Below are 21,406 nucleotides of genomic sequence, written 5' to 3' on the forward strand. Positions count from 1 at the left end.
CCTTGTTTTTCAGTTCCAGAAACAGAGATATTTCCTTTGATTGGAAATTCAAATAAGGGTAAAACAATTTTGGCCAAACTTGAACAAAACACATACTTTATTTAATATGTTGGCATAGAAATCCTAAGTGCGGCTTAAAAGAAAATTATCGATTATCAGACTATCGTAAATGTAGTAGATAATTATCGATAGCTAAAATTTATTACCAAATCATCAACACTTGCTTCCAAACTGAAATAGAAACGTGGCTAAGAAAATTATCAAGTTGCTTTAAATATTATCGATAGCATCTTAGAAGCCACATCCAGTTATCGATAGTTGCTTTTAAGCTTATCGACAGCAACTTTAATACTGCATTATTTGTTTCTCTTACATTAGTTGGCCCTAGTCTGAAATGCCAGCGAAGAATTTACATAAATAATTCAATCAAATACACAATGCTAAATTTAGTTTATTTGAGTACTTAAAAAAGAAAATACATATCTATACATGCGTATTCACAACACCGAACCACTAATATATTTTTGTTTTTTGTTTTTTTTTTTTTGTATTAATAGTTAACATACATAATTTGGTTTGGTTCCACAAGTGAAATATTAATGCAAATCTAAGCTATCCATTCGAATGGACGCGTATATTATAGAAACAATTTAAAAATGGATTAACTCAGCCTTTTTTAACGATGGTCTGTAAAATAAAAAAGAGAAGAACATATGAAGAGCTGTTTATGTAAATACACATGAGGCGATTCTCATTAATAGAACTCGAACTCATAAGATAGTCGAACTTCACCTAACATTACAATATAATATTTCTATTCTCCTAACTAATATATATATATCTATATCCTAATCAATTAGCTGTAACCAACAAACCCTTCTTAGTATATGGCAGACTTACCAGGCGAAGAGGCAGCGTAATCCTCGCCACAGATATCCATTCGTGTTGACTGAATGTTGCCGTTCTCCTTTCCGCTTGATATGCCCGACAGGTTGGCCAATGGATTGATGTTATCATAGGTAAAGTGGTTGTATGCAGGCGATGGTGGCGGTGGTCCTGGCGGCAGTGGGGACGATACTTGACCTGCAATCAGCATGTCAATAGATTAATACCAAGGAGGCAGCTGCTACTACTGCACTTCCACTGACCTGTCGAGCACATGGCCTGCCCGCAGCCCATGCGAAATCCAGCGCAGGAACCGGCATTTAATTCATTTCCATTGACCGACTGGCGCGGCACAATAACCTTATTTCCATTAGCGTCTAGAACGTGTGCGAAAGCCAACTGATTTATAGATATGCCAGAGAAGCGATCTAAATCGTAATTAAATTATGTGAGCTTTATTAAATTACGAGCTCTTCTAATTAAAAAAACAATATATAGATATATGTATATGTGTATTAAATGTCCCAGATTAAAGGACGACAAGGTTTACCTTTCCTGTTCTTCGCTAAGCCGTTTTTCTATGCTTGACGCTTACAATTCTTAACAAGTTAATCTAACGAAAGAGTGGCTAGCAGTTGATAGCAAAGTCTGCAGATGATAGAACCTGGAGGTACTTAAAATACATGCTCACTTTTTCCCGCTCATATCAAATACATTAAAAGACCCAAAATTTACTTCGAACCAGCAGTTTTTATATTTATACTTATATTAATATTTAGAAGCTGAATTTATAACTAATTCGCCTCTAAACGGAGTACTGAACCAGTAAGTGGTTGAATCCCATAACCTACTCATTGATTGAGGTGCTATTAAAAATAGTATAGCATATGTTTTGATGCTCTAATACAGTGAAAACTTCACTAACAAACACTTCTTTATAGGGGAACACCTCTCTTTAGCGGACATCTCAAATCATTATGAATCAGGCTATTCCCTCTTTGAGGCGGACACTTCTCTTCAAAGCGAGATCTCACTGTATATCCGTTGTGTAGCTCTGAACTCGTTCGTGCTTTCATCTGGACTGATCTCTCGGTGGTTCAAACCCATTGTATTCATTCATTTTCCTATTCAAATAATGAACCGCTTCAGAACTAGTTCAGATACGCTTGGATGCTGTCACTTACCTGGAAAGGTCTGTATCGATTCCATGGGGTTCTGCTGTAGCAAAGAAGACATCGGCGAGCGTGAAGAGAGCGGCGACGGGGGCGACGACGAGTGCGAGGACTCGGGACGACGTCCGGACATGGCCAGCGAGAGGGCGCGCGCCTGAGCCGAAGTGCTGGGCATCAGACTGATGAAGCCGTTGCTATGCAGGCCAGTTGGCAGCAGGGAGAAGGGCGTCATTTCGGGCGTGCAGGGGCGCGTTTCTAGCTGGGACTCAGGTGCGGCCAGGCAGTTCTCGTACCAGCCGGGCATCGTGGGCTTGGCCTGAGGATTGGGATCTTCGCTAATGGCGAGCGAGGCCAATGCGACGGCCAGAACCTCGTTGTCAATATCCTCGCTCTCTGCCCCGAAACGGCAATCAATCGGGGACTCGACTCCTTGGGCCGGCTGCAGTTTATCGGAGGTCAGCACCTCCTCGGCAAGTTGCACCGTTCCCTGTGAGGACTGTCGCTTATGCTTGCGTATGGGCGTGGTCTTAAAGCGAATGTGCTCATCATCACGCACGCGATCCGCCCGAAACTTCTCAATATGATCCATGCCGAACTCACAGTCCAGGTCTATTTCCGTATCCAGCTGTGATGATGTTTTCTTCAGTTGCTCTGTAATTATATGTATTGTCAATTCTCGTCCGACTCGAGATTCTGTCTCGGAATAGATTATATTTTTTGTTACTGTGTAAGCGTTTGGCTGCCTTCGTTCTGGGCGAGCGCTTGGCAGATATCTCCATGTGATTGAATTTCGGCTTCGGCAGGGCACCAGTTGGCACAGTGACAGAAGGCGACGGCTGAGACGCGGCCTCCTTCCTGGGGGGTTCCAGTTCCACGATGACCACATTGCTGGCACGTGCGGTCGGCATGGCCAGGGGCAAGGGAAGGGCGCCGGTCTCGGCCAGACTCATGCAGCGTTGCAGCTGCAGCACGAGGTTGTCGACAAGCGTGAAGATGACTGAAAATGAAGAACACGAAGATGTTAGGATTTGGAATACGGCTGGGCCTACGACTTGGCTGCACCTACATAGGGCGCGTCGCTCGCGACTCTTGGCCATGCGCTTGGGGTAGGGAAAGGGCGCATCGTAACCCAGGCCGCTCCGCTTGGGCGGCGTGCACTTGGCACCCTTGCTATCCTGCAGGAAAGGCAAGGCCACCTGGCGATAGCCACGTCGAGCCTGCCGCTGCATTTGTGTGCAGATGCAGCGCGGAGGCGGCAAGGGCGGCACCAGCTCCGGGCATTTGAACAGCGTGGACGTCTGTTCATCCGCCTCGGCTATGGCCAGTAGCTCGGGCTCTACGGCCGTTGCCGGCTCTGGTGCCAGTTCATCGCTGATCTCCTCCAGCTGCAGCGGCTGTGGTGCCGGCAACGGCAGCAGTTCCGGCAACGGGGTGGCCAATCTGACCGGCGGCTCACTTAACAGCAGACGCTGCATTTCCAGCTGACGCTCCAGACGCTCCTGCTGCTGCGCCACAATGTCTAGCAGCAGCTGCTGCTCCTCAAACAGCTCGTAGAGATCATGCTCCAGCCGATAGATGAAGTACTGGTCAGAAATGTGCTCCTCGGGCGAGCTTGGGCGCTCCGAATGCGGCATCCCGATGGTCGATATTCAAATTGGAGTTGCAGTCGGATTCGGCGATCCAGGTCCAGCTACCCCTAGAATAACAACTGGGCACGCCCAAGTGATAGAGGTTACCTATTGGTTATTGGCTATTGGCTATTGGCTATCAGCAATCGATACGTTGCCAGATCCCGAGCAGGCGCAGTAGCCGCACGCAGACCAAATACATTTTTCAATCGGCCGCCCTGAAGGGGCAGCCAGCGAGGGATGCCAGACACGGGCCACAATCATAAAAACTTGCATCAGTAAAAACACGAACAAAAAGCCAACAAAAAAACAAAATAAAAAACTCGAAAAAGCAGCGGGAGGGAGTGGGAAGCTCACACAGCAACAAATGTAAAGCGTAGCATGAAATTGGCAGTCGTTTGGGTCTCGAGTGCAGCAGCGTAGGACCCAGGCAGACGGGACCGGGTGGCAGTCAGCCACTTCTGGCGGCTGCCACCCCAAATGCACAACGCCAAACGCAAATTGCGCTCCATTTTTATATAGTTTTCGCCCGAGCGCAACCAGCCGGTGTCAATTTTGGGCAACAATCGCGCAGCGGGGGCAAAAGGGTTCAGATGACCAGCAAGAAGAACGGGCGGGCCAAAAAAAAAATAAATAAACGAGTGTTGATTCTGGGTTCGCAGCAATAAAACCAAGCAAATCAGACAACAGACGGGAGTGCTAGACTAGGAAATGCCCTCTACGAAGCGTCACATCAACTTCCTCCATATCCACACCCTTCTAACCTCAGAAATCTTCAGTCTCGTCTAACTCAAACAAATTGGCGTATGCCAATTCCTCTTAAAACGCGTTTGTGAGGAAAATTGAGTCATATATCCAGAAAAAGAAAAAGTTCTGGATCTGAGTAAGCTATACGAAAGCCCACATCCAACATTCTATAGTTGTTATGATGTCCAAAATAAGCAAAAATAACTTAATCTAAATATCAGCTGTTATCGATATCATGAAAATGGCGCAAGCCATCGATAATTTAAAATTAAACTTGATCTAAACTTCAGTCTCTAGCTTGTATAGTTCCTGGAGATCGTTTACCGTTTACATGAACGGACAAGGCCATATCAACTCTACAATTATTGCTGATGACGAATACATGTACACACTTTATGGGTTCGGAGAAGCCTACTTCTGCAAACACAAAAAGCCATGCCACATCTCTTAGCCCATTTTGTATGGCTACAGGGTATAATTATTGTCAAGCAATACAGGGTATAATTAAGGTCAATTGCATGAGGTATGTTTAAATTAAAGTAATATCAGACGCAAGCATTGGGGGCTCGAAAGAGGGATAGATTCTTAAAAAGAATTTTGTGCAAAGTACAGTTGGGGAACACTTTATAGACTTTTATTACTATGCACTTCTCATAAAACACATATTTACTATACATTAAATAATTGTTATTTAATGGTTTGTATTTTAAAATTTAGAAATTTCAAAATATATTTTTAGTCAAATTGTATTTAAATAATTTTAAAAAATATTAAAAATAAAATCGATGTTAAAAGACTTGATGTGTGATAACTGAAGTTTGTTCTCCGTAAAAAACAACATTTTTAATAAATCTTCCAAACATTAAGACGAAGCTGTAATCGATTCTTCAGTAGTTGTAAATTGAATTTTATTACTTCGAATCGGCATTCTGCACTTGGTTTTATGTTTAAAAAGAAATCTTTTTATTTAATGTTGCAAGTATATACGCTTTATATCGAAACCGTATAAATAATCTCTCCGGTAGTTGGCTTAAATCGTGCTTCAGTTGCATTCGGTTCGGGTTAAGAGCCATTCGCATGTGCACTCACCCCTGGCAGACCCGACTAATAACTAACGCCACCTCCTGTCGCTTCTGCTGCTCGTCGAATGCTCTAACAGACCAGCACCCAGCCCCCTTTGCTATCGCCACCCTACCCCCGCCCCCTCCCTCCATCACACCGTTGGTTCTGCGAAGCCCTACAAAGTTAGTTTACGGCCAAAGTTCAGCGGAAAAAAATACTACATAGAACTCATAAAAAATTGCAAAAAAAGATGTGTATAAAAAATTGGCCAAAAGCTAGTCACAAAAAAGTCACAACGTGTGAGAATCATGAAAATGCTGTAAAACAAAAAAATATATATATATAAATGGAGTCAAAAAAGGGATAAATGGAAAAAACTGAATGCAGACGAAAAAAATTGGTTTGTAACGCAATTTTTTTTTTTTTGGTGCTTCGCTTTTCATTTGGCGTTGGCAGCCATTAGAGCAAAAATCAGCAGCATCAGCGGGTAAGTGCGCCACGGGGGCAGGGCCGTGGCAAAAGCTTGCTAGGGTCGTGGCTGGGGAGCTGGGAGGGGAAGGGGTTGCAGTGTTGGGCAAAGGTTAGTTGTGGCTGCCGCTGTTGTTGCTGTTGCAGTTTCAGTTGTTGCCACACATGTGGAAATTGTGCGCGTTTTGCAGTTTTTTAATTGACCAACAAATTTATTTGATTCGTTAGCGAACGACGCGGCGTTTTTAGCTGCCGCTGTTCCGACTTTTTAAAATATATTTCTCTACGTGCATATACTATATATTTATATACTTAAATAGCATGTAGATTAGCTTTAAGTAAGCAAAAGCCTGCACAGGCTCAAGCAGCAGCCAGGACACATCTCTCTCGCCGTCTCTCTGTCAGCCAATTGAAATTCAAGGCCAGCTCTGCTCCAGCAGAAGCGAACAGGGCGTGGCGGGAGGGCGGGTGTGGGGCTCGGCAGGCTGTTCTCTTGTTGCTGCTAAGGATTACATATTGGTAAACAACGATTACAACAACAACGACAACTTATTGTGCTGCAAATTTGTTTGCCCGGCAGCCGCCCCAAGCTCACTCTTGGAGCGGGCGGCAACTCAGAACGGACGCCCGGCCGGTTCGGTCTGTTTGAGGGGGGTGGCGGGGGGAGTAGCTGTTTGGTTTGATTGTTGACTTTATTGGTCAAGCGGTCCTTTAGTGTTGTCGCCTGTTATTGTTTGTTGTTCTCGTTGTTGTTGTTGTTTGGGCTTGTGCTTGTATTGTTTTAACGATATTTAATCTATGATTAGAATCGTTTTTGGCCAGTAAAATCAATTAAACGCTACACTTGACTTAATTTATTGTCGCGCTCGATGAGCATAAAAGACAAGTAGCCGCCAGTCGAGTTATTTCTTGTTTCGTATACCCTGTAAGTGCGTGTTGTATGGGACATAATGAGCTTGAAGTAAGATGAGGAACTTAACATTTTTCCTTCTTTTTTTATGCAAAACTCTTGAAGACAACAGCTGAAATTATAGCAAATTTGGAAGGTGGTATAGGTCAAGCTCCTATTATGGACAGCTCCCATAACCGGACAAAGCTCGATCACTTTATTTCTTAGCAAAGTCACATAACTTAGCTCCATAGATCCCCATACTAAAGGGTATTTGATAGTCGAGCACGCTCTGATTTCCTTGGATTTGTGAAGAGGTCGTCTAGCGAGCGAATACCAAATCCGATGCAAAATGATATCATATGAACTGAAATGGTCGTAAAATCAAATTGGCCTCTCGCTCGTCCAGTCGAATGCCAATAAAAATACGACAACAAATCTGAACACATACAAACGCTTTGTCGGCGTCTGCCCGCTCGCTTGTTGGGGGTTATCTTTATAGCTCGATCTCGTTCCCGGACCGATGTCGATGACGATGACCGGCGACGGCGGCGACGTCGGCGACGCCGCAGATATTTGTTTGCCTTGGCCAGCGGGCGGGTGTACACATATTGCCAAAAACAAAACAAAAGCCAGGCTAAGGCAAAGAATAATTAAACGAAATAAAATAATAAAGAATTTAAAACGCAGGCATTAGATTATCTGAACTTTGAATTCAAGCTCGCGTGTGGAATTCGTTCAAAATAAAAATAAAGGGCAAGGCAAAGTTGAAATTCTCCCTATGAGATATGCTGCAGCTCTTCATGAATTCTTAGAGTCAAGTTATATTGAATTCAAATCAAGCACTTGTCGAACTAATAATCCAAAATTAACTTAAAATAATAGAAGTATATATAGAGCGACTTAGGCCTTGAGGCATAAGGAAACATATATTTTATTTCTCTTTTCCCAAAGCAGCTAATATCCGATTAAAATTTATATCATACATGTTAATGCATTCGTCGTTACTCTAAACTGTCCAGCAGTACAGATTTATTAGGCGAAAACCTCTACAACAACCTACCGACCTTCGGGTCGCCTGATCAACCAGCCGTAGTTTGGATCGGATCCAACTAGACAACGCAAAGCTTTCAATCTGCTTCCGATCTCTATTAACCACAGAGCTCATTTAAATAGAATAAGTTTTATGTAAAATATTTGATAGTATATAAATTATAGATAGATCATTAAGACAAATATAAGTATTACGTTTTTTTCAGGGCTGCAACTCCTTAAACATGGTCGCTTGTTCGCATCGACTTCCACTTCCACTAGTAAAGTTGGTGGTTCAAACCCTGGTTTGTCACATTTTGCAAATGTTAATGAAATAATTTAATTTCCAATTTATAACTGCCAGTTCTGCTGAATATAACTGAATGATAACTGCCCAAAATTGCCATTTAACAAATACGGTTAGATAAAGCCAATGATCGAACCCAAGTTATTTGTGTTTCAAGGCTTCCTCAGAAGTTTTTTAATTTTAACCATTTGAAAAAGAATGATGCGGCTCGGTATTTGTTGCAGCTTTCTTTTTGCATCGCCTTTAGATTCTGGCTCGATTCATTTAAAAATATAAATGTTCCGAGCTCTGAACGGTTCGGCTGGCAGCCTTACTTTTGTGTGCTATTGAATTTATCTAAAGGACATTTGTAATTGAGGAGCTATACTTATAGATAAATAAATATATAGTTACATAAATATATATACACAATTTATATAGATGCAGTGGCAACAGAACATGCAAAGGACTACCCAAACACTGAGAGAAAAAGAGCTGATAGCGAGGGTGGCATTAAAAATTCCGTTTAATGATGCAATTGGAATTTGATGAGTCGGAAAACTGAATGCAAATCTGACGCGGCTGATGAAACGCAATCAATGCTGCGCCACTTCTGGGCAACAGCAGCAGCAGCAGCAGCAGCAGCAGGAGCTGGAACAGGACTTTCAGTTCGAATCTGAGTCCGCTGACAAGGGCAGTGTCCGCCGTCCGCGGTGTCGGGAGTGTCAACAACACACGGCGGCAGGTAAATTGCAACCAATAATAATGAATAATTGAAAATCCAATCAAACACCAAATGAAAACGGAGGCGCAGAATGCCATGGCCATTGCCGTTGCCATATTCATATCCCACACACACACATACACACACAGGCACACCTTTACACCCACCTGTCCGTACGCCACCCCGTTGGGCACATTTGACAAGGCCAAGCGGTCGGTAGCTGCTGGTGTTGATTTTGCCGGCTTTATCGAAGGACATTAGCAAACGGTCGTTGGATTCGGTGAAAATGCAATCAAAAGTGTGGGCCAACAGCCAACAGACAAGCAAAACAACAACAACAACAACAACACGAACAACAACAACAACAACAACGACAAGAATAACGACAAACCAAAGCGACCTGCATAGATGACACCCCAGGGACATGGCCAAAGTCAATGAATGGTAATAGGTGTCGACATGGCGTTAGGGCGTGGCGGCCATACTCAGCCTCCGCCTGATGTGTGAGTGCGTGTGTGTGTGTTGTTGTTGCTGCGGCTTTATTGGTGTTGTTCTTGCTGATTGCCACTTTCGGCCATGGATCGAATGTGCTCCGGTCAGAGAGCCATACGGACGGGTGCACGGGCTGACAGATACAGGCGCTGACTCAGGTTGAGGTTCAGTTCCAGGCACAGGTACAGGATTGGGATTGGGGCAACATGCATTAATTGCCAGTTAAATTGACTTTGACTTTGTTGGCTGGCTCTGTGTCCCGTGCCAATGCATTGATTCCTTCATTTCGCAGCGCTGTGGCACATGCAAACTGTACTAATTGCTGTTGCCGAGGTCACTTTACAAATTAATTAAAATTAATATATGTATTAATTAAGAATTCAGAATTCGAAGTTGAGTAAGTTTCTCTTTATTTGTAGTTGCAATTGTTTTCTTTTCATTTGTAAAAATGGTTAAAAAAGAATCAATATGAAATATTATTTTATTTATAATTTTATTGAAAACTCTTCTTTTAATAATAGCACAAAAAACTGCCTTTATAATTGCGGAAGCGCATTCTAAAGACAATGCTAACCTTTCAACGTACTGGAATCTAAAATAACTATAGTTTATATCACAAAGAATGTATCCAATATTAGTACATATATTTAATTATTTAATATATACATTAGAATAGGAGAAAGTTACAAGCCATCAATCCAACTATGCATAAAAAGGACTGTCTAGAGTAGGCCCTGGCTAAGATCGTACTGCAACCATACTTTCCACCCATTCCAATATCCAATTCAGGTTGGCTAAATTCTGGCGAAAGCCTTACTGAGAACTGGGAACGGTTTTGGCGCGTGCTCTTCTCTGTTTGTTCAAGGCAAATAGGTTAAATATTTTTATTGGGCAACGCATGCAAACAAACAAATGTTGCGTATTGGAAATGCCACAAGGCGATCGACAGTGCCAACAGCCAACAGCAGAGCTCGCTTCTCCCAACTTCAGATTGGGCCGCATGCCGCGTGTGGCATGGCTGCAACCCTCCGCATCAAAACCGCAAACGCATTGCAAATTGTCGCCTGCGGCCGTGGCAAGACAAAAGTTTATATTTGCCTTTTTGCAGCACTGATATGGCAAATACACACACCCACCCACACACACACATATGTGTGTGTGTGTCTATATTAAATTTTGATATAATTACACGCAAATATGCCGCCAACGTTGAAATATTCGCCAAATTGAGTTGAATCCGAGTTGCGAACGTTGTTGTGCGAGCGCGCGTATGTATGTGTGTGTGTGTGTGTGTGTGTGTCGAATGTTGTTCAATTAACGTGCCGCAGTGTTTTTGTTTTTGTTGTCTGTTAGTGTATCGAGCCCCGTCCAAGTCTCCTTCAGCCACACACACACAGAGAGAAATGGCACCGCAAGCGTTTTGCCCGCTGCCGAATTTGGATTGCAATGGGAGTCGGCAGACGGCCGTCGCAGCGTGCTCAGCGCGACATCAACATGTTGCACAAATATAAACATAAATCAATTAACAATTTCGACGACGAGCAACGACGTGCGCCAGGTCCTCTGCACTTTTTGGCCTCGCGCCTGCGGCCCTCAATTCCAAAATCGACAATTTGCGACAGCTGCCGCGTTGTCTGTGCAAATTGCGCGTTGCCTACTTTTAGGCGAACGCTGAAATGCCAGCAAAAGCCAATGGCTGTCTGTGTGTGTGTGTATGCATGGGTGTGTCCCGGTGCACACATGTGTACAGCTTTGTTTATTGAGTACAGTTAACGCAGACCTACACCAACTGGCTTGAGCTAGATGCTACAGGAAAGCGTTTCATTTGAGTGTCGCCTGGCGGATGAATTGGCGATAGTTAACAAAATAACTGCAAACACAATTATACAAAAAAGACTCTGTGCTTTGCCACTTTTCCAGTAGGTTAATTAAATTATAATGAAAAAAAGGAACTTCAACGTTGCCTCTCTTCGGACGAATAGAAAAGCGTTTAATTCGGCAATTGGGTAAAAATATTTCAGATTGCCACCAAAAATATAATTTTGTTAACACAAAAGAATTCCACAATGCCTCCCAATGTTCTAGCCCCTTTCATGTTAGTGGAATTTCTGTTATCTGTTATCTTTAAAAGTGATTGTAATGTTTTTTTTAGAAACCAATCAATTTAGAAAAAAGTTAAGTTTGTCTCCTTAGAAAAATTATATTTATGATTTCTTAAGGGATCCACTCATTTGGAAAACTGAACAACGAGCATCCTGGCTCGAATCTAAAGTATGGAAATCCTAATAACAAGAAAAGCTAATAGATTGCCAAGTAGTATTAATAATAATAATAAAAAATATAATAATAATACTACTAATTATAAAAATAATAAGAATAATAACATAATTAGTAACAGTTTTAATATTCAATTGAAAATGTTAGATCATTTTATATAGAAGATCTTTATCCAACTAGCTTGGTTTCTGTTAAATATGCTAGCGCTTAGCCAACCAACAACAACAACAAAAACAACAACAACTAAAACGTAAACGTAAAAAACTGTTTTGGCTGCTTGTCAATTATTCAGTTGAATGCCATTTTGCGGGAAACGGGGGTCACGCATATTTTATGTGGTCTGATTCACATAAAGTCAATGGCGGCCCATAGCCATTATGCCCAAAAGCACACGCACACACACACACACACACACACACACACACACACACACACGCACACACAGGCACACACACTAGAGGGAGACAGTTGGGTGATATAACACACATGCCCATAATGGCACGCCCCGCAACAGACTCGAGCCAAACCGAACCGAACAGAAACTGAAAAACTTGTTTCATAAATTTTCTATTCAAAATGTAATTAAACCCTTTCGCTGCTGCTGCTGTTCATCTAATTACAACAAAAAGGCATCCTCGAGCACTCAAATACCCCCCCCCCCCCCACCACCCCTTCCCCCGCCGTCCCTTCCCGTGCCCAGCCACAAGCGCCAGCACGGCCGACAGCCAGAAGCGTTACAGCTCGAGTTCGAATCGAGGCAAAAGGCGCCCAGAGCTGGGCCGGGCACGAGACGGACCAGCCAGCAGGGGATTGGGGGTATATACTCGATAATTGCAAACGAAATGGCAAAAGGCGACAACAACAACAGCAACAACAACATGGGAAATGGCAGGAGGACGAAACGGAGAGTCTCGCCTATTTCCATAAATATCTTCGGAGTCATTAAATTTCACACATGTTGGAGGCAAGAGCTGAATTATTTTAATTTTAATTTTAAAATTATTGTCATTAATTGATTTTTGATACACACCCCCCCACCCCACTGCCCGACCCACTACACGCCCAGCTCCTCAGCAGAAGTCGAGAGCGAGCCATAAATCTGCATGCGTGTAAATAAACACTGTGCAGAGGGGGTAGCAGGATTGGTGGGTGGGAGGAACAGGAGCAGGAGCATTTTTACCGACAGTTGCGTTAAGTGCGAGAAAAAACAACAACAAAATAGTAACAAATAATTAGAGACTCCGAAAAAAGCAAAGGGTTAGACGCCTAGGCAATTGGATGGCTGGCTTACGGGTTGGGAGGGAGGTGCGGGTTTGAATGGAATTGAAATTGGAAATGGGCCTGGGCCTGGGCCTGGCAGGCGGCGGGAGGCTGGGGAATCGGGTGGTTGGGTGGTTGGGTGGCTGCCTGTCCGCCTCGCTGTGCTGCTGCACTTTACGGTTTTGTGTGATTATTGAGACCATTATTTTTGTTTAATTACGTTACGGGCGTTAATGTGCGGATGGCACCAGCAAACAGCAGCCCGACTTTATATGCATGGGCCCTGCCATGAATTCAACTCCCCGAACTCAACCTGGTCGCATTAATTTCATTTTATATTTATATTCAACAACAACAACAGCAACAAATTTTTGCAATTTTCAATATATGTTTTCATGTAAGTGTTTCAGTAGTTTAGTATCGGGGGTTGGCCTCTGAGTTAGGGTTGACTACCGTACTACGCAACGCGGCAAAAGACACTTCACTTTACCGGGGAGTTCCAGCTGGAAATTGTGTGCATACATACTATGTGCATATACATATGTCTAGATACTTCCTATGTGGTTGTAATACAGAGCAAATGCGCTTTACTTATGGAAAGATTTTAGCATAAAGACACAAACTTAAAAAATTGTTCCTCTCTTTTATACCCTGTACCCATTGGCAATGGGTAAGAAGGGTATAATGGAATAATGGTGGAAGAATCTCCAGCACCATAAAGTATATATTATCTTGATCAGCATCAATAGCCGAAGCGATCTAGCCATGTCCGTCTGTCCGTCCCTCCGTCTATCCGTTCGTCTGTATGAACGCAAGGAACTCAGAACCTATTAGAGCTAGAGACTTATAATTTTCAACGTAGGTTCTCCTAAGGTTACGAGTTTGTGTACGATAATCGATGAGTTTCCCCGTTTCAAAGCAACCGATAAAATTCGATATCGATGTAGTGTTTTTTTAGGAAATATCTTTGGCTTTAATAGCTAGAATCAACAAACTTGACAAAAGGCTTATAGAATAGTATATACAACCCCCTTCTCTCCCCTCTCCTAGCACGAACTGCATTTGGTAGAAGAAGTTTTAGGGTATCGCCTGGTCGGGCCCTCCCCAACTAGAGTACTCCCCAAGAAATGTTAACGAAATTGTTTTTCATAGCAAAGGTTATCAGAATCCGAAGAGGTATATATAGGTGCATATATTTTTCGAACACATGCCATGTCCGTCTGTATCAGGAACTTGGGAAGTTAAATACTTAAAATACGAAACATCAATTCCGAAACAAATTTCTCTGTTTATATCAATATCTTCCCCTTTTAATATTGGTACATATAAATTTAAAATAGTTTATCTCAAAGATATTAAGAGCTAAAAATACAAAATTTTGAAGGTAGTTCCGCACATAAACAGATCCGTAATTATTTTGATATATTTTCTTTTTTTCAAAGCTGAAAAAACCTTATTATTATAGCTGGAAACTGGCGCTTCGATATTTAAACATATTTGAATGACACATATAAGAGCTGAAACTTTCACAAAGATCAGATAGATTATAATTTCGATAAAATATATTAAATAATATTATGAGTAAGCTTATTTTCTATAAACTTTCGCCTTGTAGATTTACCCACAAAGTAAATTTTTGCACAGAATTCTCGAAAACAACTTGGAATCAAAACTAATCCAAGCATGCGACAAATGCTAAGATCCTACGTAACGCCCATTTAGGGATTTCGACTGCGCGGCTTACACAGGGTAATCCCAAAAAGTAGGCAACGTTATTTGATGTATTTTATTTTGTTTCTCTCTTTAGTTTTTTTTTTTGGTCTTTTGTCTCTTTAGACAAATTTGTGACACGTTTGCGACACGTTCCCCATGTCGATTTTTCTTAAGCAAAGCGTTTGTCGTGCGCCCAACTCATATATATTTTATAACTGTAGACGGGGACGATTCAGCAGGAGGCGGATGAAGCTGAAGCTGGAGCTGGAGCTGGCTGCCATACATATCACGCTGCTGGTTTGGCAAGCGGGGCAAGCGGGGAAGGTGGGTGCAGAACTGGAGTGTGGGAAGCTAGAATTCGACGCTGGGGTGCAAATGCATACCTGTGCCAATTCCACATGGGACATGGACTAGGGTGGCGCTAGTCCTGGTGGCGGTGGTTGAAAGATAGCCGTCATAGCTGTTGACTCATACGCAAATTTTTACTCATATGCCAGCCTGTTCTGGCCAGAGGCAGCTCTGTTTCACTCCCATTGTTGTTGTTGTTGTTGTTGTTGTTGTTAATGGTTTGATGGGTTTAAAGTCGCGTGGAGGGTGCGTCAATGTATCGCCTGCTCCGCTTGCCCTGCACACTCGTATGCTCATAAACTCGTATATTTTGCATATGGACGCACGCCTGGGCGGGCATTGGATTGCAGAAGCGTTCACCCAACCACTTGGCTGTATCTTATAGCTTTAATAACTTTAGTGCTGCTACGTGCCATTGATCCTTGATGTGTGTGTGTGTGTGTGTATGCTGCTATTTTATGCATAGGTATATATATATACATATATATAAATTGTGCTGAAGAAAATGTGATAAGAACCATGAGTGAGACATGCTGAGACAGGATGTTTAGTAAGATGCCTTCCTAAGAACATGACGTCCTGAAAGTCAAAGCATTTATGTCAATATGACTACAAGCTGAGCTTGTTGTTGCCATCCGAAGAACTAGTTCAATTTGTGGTTCTAGTTGCGAGCTTTAGGCTGTCCAGTCAAAGCGTTTTGATCGCTCACCAATTCATTTGGAATGCTTATAAACAATGATTTCTTAGAAAATTTTTGGATATATGTGTCCTCAGAGTGGAACTAGTTCATTTCGACCATTTTAGGAGTTCGCTTTTAAACATACTTTGCTGCAAAAATGGTTTAATATACAGAAAGCTGCATTTAAAAGCACAGCGAACTTTTAAGCTAATATTTTCAATCCATTATGGCCGCTTTAGAAAGAATTTTATGAAATTTTAGTAGACCCTAACTGCTTTAAGACTTGTGTCTAAAAGCTCCCTCGTATTCAGAGTGGAAGCTCTTGAATATTTGTGGCTACGATCTAGAACTTATTCAGCTAGAATTACTTTGAAGTACCAAGTTGCATGGTAGCACTCACATTAATTTCTTGTGGAGCACTCAAAGGGTACCAGAAAGCTTTCAAGTCTATGCTTTAAATTTAAAATCAGAACCAGTTCAATTCGAATTTTTAGAAATCTTATTTCCTAAGAGAGAACTGTGTCTAGTATCTCTGTCTGTTACAAAGTCGTAGCTCTTTAATATTTTTGGCTGCGATCTGGAACTAGTTCAGCTTGTATTTTAAAGTTGTAAATGGTTACTCACAAAATGTTCTTGAGGAACATTCAGAAGTATTCAGGAAGTCAATACTATAAACTCATAATCAAGGACCAGTTTAATTAAAATTTTTCAAACCTTGATTTCCTATAGAGGTTTGTGATTGGAAGAGCTTCTTCTCTGTTTGCTACAAAGTTGTTGTTAAATATTTGTGGCTGCGAACTTGTTCCGTCAAACTTTCAAACTTTGCTCATAAGTAAGCGAATTGAGTTCTCCGAAAAATTCACGTTTAAATACTTAGGTTTGATCTGCGCTCGATAGAGCCCAAAAAATTCGCCGCGTTGCTGCTGCTGCTTTTAGCTGCTGCCTCAGTCATTGGCAATACACTTGAATTCGCCTATGCTTTCGCGTCACTTGTCTTGGCGAGCAATTCCCCAAGCAATTCGCCGCACAATAGCTGCGCCTAGTTTGTATTCGCCTTTGTTGTTGTACTTGTTGTTGCTTTATCGCTTCTTTTATTTGCCACGCTTTTGATGGGCCATTCGTACGCCCACTTCTTTGGTATTTATTTTTTTTTCTTTGGTTTTTTTATGCATAAATTTCATTTTTCTGCTCTACGCTTATTGTTCATTTCCTTTGCATTTTTTGTTGCTCTTCCTTTTGCTTATGTATTAACGGGAATGTGTGTGTATGTGTGTGTGTGTGTGTGTGTGTTATTAATCTTCGTGGGAGTTATTGCTATTTTCTCGTTGCTCTTGAATTTATTTGTATTTTTTTGTTTTCAGCAGGAAGACACAGCAATTGGAGCCCCACCCCCATTACCCCTCTGCCTACCGCTATGATTTGCGTTCATTTGTGTATGAAATTAAAATCACACCCATGAGATGCATTCACTTTTGGGGGCGAGGTCTGATCAGGGGCCTGTGCCCATGGACGGACCTGCATTTGGCATCTGATGAACGTTGTTATTTATTTTTTTTCTTCATATATTACTTCTGTTATTTTTTGTTTCGTCTGAAATGGTCACCCTGTGGGCAATGGAATTCCGCATTCGCGTCCGGCAACTGTAAATTGAGTTGTTGCCCTTTTGTCGAAGCGGACGATGCTCGCCAAACTTTGCCCGCCGCCTAATTCATTCATGAAATCCGTTGAACGTAGCCTTAACCAGCAGCTACACCTCCATCTCCTCCGTTTACTGTTGCCGCTGCTTCTTCTTCTACTGCTGCTTAGCATACAATTGCCACATTAACTTGCCAGCCCCCAAAGATAAATCGCGCAGCTAGCTGCGAAATTGTTGTTGCTGCAGTTGTTGTTGCAGCTAATGTTGCTGTTGCTGTTGTTGCTGTTGTTGTTGTCGTTGCAGCTATTTCGCACTAAAGCCCGCAGCGCAACACACACCAAAATCGGGACAAGTTTGGAGGAAATGCTTTTTTGCAAAGTGCATTTGAGGCCTCGAGCCACAGCAACAACAATCAAGACTAGCTTCAATTGTCTAAGCCGAACTTGGGATACCCGAACTGGATCAAAAAAAAAAAAATATGCATGCACATATCTCAAATAGAAAATATAAATTTGCCAATTGTTTTACGTCCATAATATTTGTATTTATGGTTCCATTACAAAATATAGTTATTATAAAAAGACGAATTCAAATGTCGATTATATTACAGGAAAGCATAGTAAGAAAAGCATGATATACGAACAGGGCTGCAAACCTAAAATATAAAGTCGCTGGTTCGATTTCCGTTTTACACGAATCTGTTGCCTTTAGGTTCGGGTTCGTGGACCCAGTTTTATAAGCCCAAAAACCAAGGTTTTGATGCAAATTTGGATTTGCATATATTTTCAAAATGTTTATGAAACAATTTTATATTTAATGTATAGTTGCCCGTTCTACTGAAAATATTGCAAGACGTAGATATTTTCATAGCGAAGTTCCGGGCTATATTTGACCTCATTAGCGTAAACCAATTGAGGTTAGATAAATGCAATGAAAGGGGCCAGAGTGTTCATGTTTTGGAACTAAGTCTCGATCAAGTTTTTTATTTTGAGCCAAACTAATTTGGAAAATTTAAAGATTCTGTTCGGGTTTTGGCGCAATTAAGTTGATTAAAGGATTGGTTTATTCTTTTAAAATCAGCCAATAGCTGATTCCAATCCGAAAGGTCAAAATCGTTTTGCAGTCTTGGAGGGAAATGTTGGGAACAATTAAAGAAACTCTAGTATTTTGTGTGTGATATATTATTAGAATAATTATAATTTATAATACGTTATTCAAGTATTCAAGAAGATTTGTTAAACCTCTTAACTTTCTTATACTTTTCGTAGTTCGTAATTCGTAGTGTACATTATTGAATTCTTAATATCTAAATGTTCTTTGGGATCAACTTATTTTCTTTTTTTTTTGCCTGGCATAGTTCTCTTATGAGAAATTTCACTTATAATAAATAATTTCAAAATATATAGAAACTGTTAATAAACTGCATATATCTGAATAATACACATCAAATAAGCGCATATAACAGACACATTGAGGGAAGTACCTATCATTGTCAGTGTAGGGTAGAGTATATCCGGCAACGGCAACAACAACAACAACAACTGACATGCAGCAGTAGAAGCATTTTTAATGTGTTTGCGCTTTAGCCAAAAGTTGGCGTTGGGCCCATTTTTCTTGGGCTTGTTAGACGCGACTGCTCTCAAGATTCGAAATACTTTGCCAAAAGGTTCGCCGGGCAGCCAAGTGCAAGAGCAACCGCCCGAACAGACAACAAGTTGTTGTTGCCGCTGCTGCTGCAGTTGTTGTTGTTGTTGTTGGCGTAGCAGTTGTAGTTGTTGTTTATGATACGTCAGTTGTTGCAATTGTTTGAAGAAGTTGTAAGAAATAGGCTTGCCAGCAACTGCTGCGAGGCTGAACTGAGGGCCGCGGGCGGTTGGCTGAGGAGCCGGCAAACCACCAGACAAATGAGCAGCCACCAGCCGCACAGTGGGGCCAAAGTGCGCAAACGGGCCACAGTTGGGCAGCTGCACGCAGTGCCGCCAGCAAATGGAAGCGCGGACAGTGTACGGCCCGAAATGAAGTAGTTAAAAATGCGCTAAAAAGTCGTAGCATCTATTACCCGAAATGCATTGACTCCGGCCTCAGTTCCTCAGCTCAGAGTTGGCACATGCAAATGCAGGAAGTGGCCGCTGCACCGTTGCACCGTTGCACCGGGCCCGGGTCCAAGCCCACTGAACCAAGCGCTTGATGAATTAGACACAGCCTCGTGGGCAATGGACAACGCGGACACTGGGCAAACGGCAAACGGCAACCGGCGACTGGCAACTGGCAACTGCATAGCTCATTTTTCGCATGCTGCGAGTGAGAGACAATTCATTTATTAAACTGCACTTAACATCAACACCACATCATCATTAATATTATTGTATGCACCAGGCGAGGCCGTGGACACATGCAACACGACCTCTAATCGCCTGAGCTGTTCACAAATTTGTCTGAAGAATCTCTGACAGGCGCTTTCCAACATTAACCAACGATAACCATCGTTGCCAGTGCTGTGAAACTATCGATAGCGGCACGCATCGATAAACTTCGATTTCGATAGCTCTCAATTAATCCCACACTTAATCCATAGACTGTTCTCAGCAAACGTTAAACTGAAAATTCGATAAAAACAAAATGTAGAATGCAATCGGGTGTAGTCGACTGCGGAATACTCTTTAGATAAATTCGATTGTAGCTTTGGAGCGGGGTGAGCGTCGTGAAAATATATTTCTAACGCTCGATCTTCGAATAAGTCAAAATATGTCTGCACGCATATCAATGTGAATGTACATATGTGTGTGTGTTTATGCATATGTATGCATGTACATGTGCTCACATGCATGACACACAGTCCAAATTAACTTTCGCTGTGCTGCAAAAGTAAGAAAAACGTATTTTAAATAAAGCTCTACTCTGCGATTCTCATGAATTCTTGTAACCCTTACAGGTTTCAGGCTTCAATTTTTAATAATAAGAATAAGAAAAACTCTCTCTCTCTCTCTCTCCGTCTCTCTCGCTTTCTCTCTCTCTCTCTCTCTCTCTTTCTCTCTCTTACTATAGCCCTTATTCGAACGACCCTTTGGGTAAACCACAATCAACCTGCTGCCAAGAGGCTGGACTCTGCCTAGCAATTGCCCGAATATGGATCAATGATTGGGGGGCTTTGAATTTAAGCAGCTCGAAACTTAAAATATTTTTTAAAAGCCAGAAACGAAAAGCAAAGCTAAAGCCAATTCCCGCGCGCCAATGTCAAGAACTCATGTTCAAATGTCAAACTCAACCGACAAACCGTTAATTAGCAAATCAAAGATATGTCATGCCATATCCCAGGCCAGAACTGGGGAGTTGGAGCCGGAGCTGGAGCTGATCTGTGGTGGAGCTGAGGAGCCACAGCCACTGACAGCGCACAGAAATCCGACAGTTGCGTACATTCGAAAAAGATCAATGAGAATTGTGAAAGAAGCTGAAGAAATACAGCAGACGACGGCGAGCAATTAAAAGCCGCGAGAGGCGCGACGCGAGGTGCAAAAGGCGGCTGAGGCAGCGGCCAAACCGAAATCCAAAACGTTTAAAGCGCCCAAAGCACGTCAAGTTGTCAGTGCGGATGGATGTGGACGCACTCGAGGATGGCGATGAGAATGGCACCGTCAGGGCAAACATATCCACCATGCACACATCGCAAAGAATACCCAGCGAATACCGCCCTCCCCCCAATCCTCCTCTAGTTGCCAAGCTGCGTACATCCACTGCTCACACTGCAGCTCAATTCAGTCGTAGTCAATCATAAGCCGCCGCCTCGTCCCCCATCAACACCGGCGACGACCAGGAGTATCTTTGAGTGCGTCGCGCAATCTCTAATTCTGCGCATCTCTAAGCGCTTCTAACGCGCAGGCGCAGCTGTCGGATTTGCATTACCGCGCCGACTTGCCTTGAAATTATGTGAAATTGATCAATTTCAACGCTCTGTGATCCACACTGGCTCTGACTCTGACTCTGGCTACGGCTATGGCTATGGCTCTGGTTCAGACGCTGTCTCAGTAAGAGTCGCTGGTTCTAATTCTCGTTCTGGTTCTGGTTGTGGCCCCGACGGCCCTCTCTCAGTTCCAGCCAGTTCATTTAATGT

At 42.5% G+C, this 21,406-nt stretch overlaps 1 protein-coding gene across 2 annotated transcripts in view; it reads right to left on the bottom strand.

Annotated features, from left to right (window-relative positions):
* Positions 1-615: 615 nt before the first annotated feature.
* LOC135440678 (uncharacterized) overlaps positions 616-21,406 on the bottom strand; it is a 54,236-nt gene continuing 33,445 nt past the window's right edge. The window contains exons 3-8 of one of the 2 annotated variants that reach the window (XM_064699977.1): positions 3,124-3,765; positions 2,782-3,054; positions 2,070-2,708; positions 1,149-1,313; positions 901-1,083; positions 616-687 (exon numbers count right to left, since the gene is read on the bottom strand). In XM_064699977.1, coding sequence (XP_064556047.1) covers positions 677-687; positions 901-1,083; positions 1,149-1,313; positions 2,070-2,708; positions 2,782-3,054; positions 3,124-3,691 — 1,839 coding nt within the window. In that variant the 5' untranslated portion in view covers positions 3,692-3,765 and the 3' untranslated portion in view covers positions 616-676. Of the gene's footprint in view, positions 688-900; positions 1,084-1,148; positions 1,314-1,615; positions 2,010-2,069; positions 2,709-2,781; positions 3,055-3,123; positions 3,766-21,406 lie in introns of those variants that run through there. The other variant, XM_064699979.1, reaches the window with a different exon arrangement.

This window comes from Drosophila montana, unplaced genomic scaffold (assembly GCF_035044405.1).
Source record: "Drosophila montana isolate Dmon_TW-CO22-7 unplaced genomic scaffold, ASM3504440v1 contig_1624_1, whole genome shotgun sequence".
Taxonomy (NCBI): domain Eukaryota; kingdom Metazoa; phylum Arthropoda; class Insecta; order Diptera; family Drosophilidae; genus Drosophila; species Drosophila montana.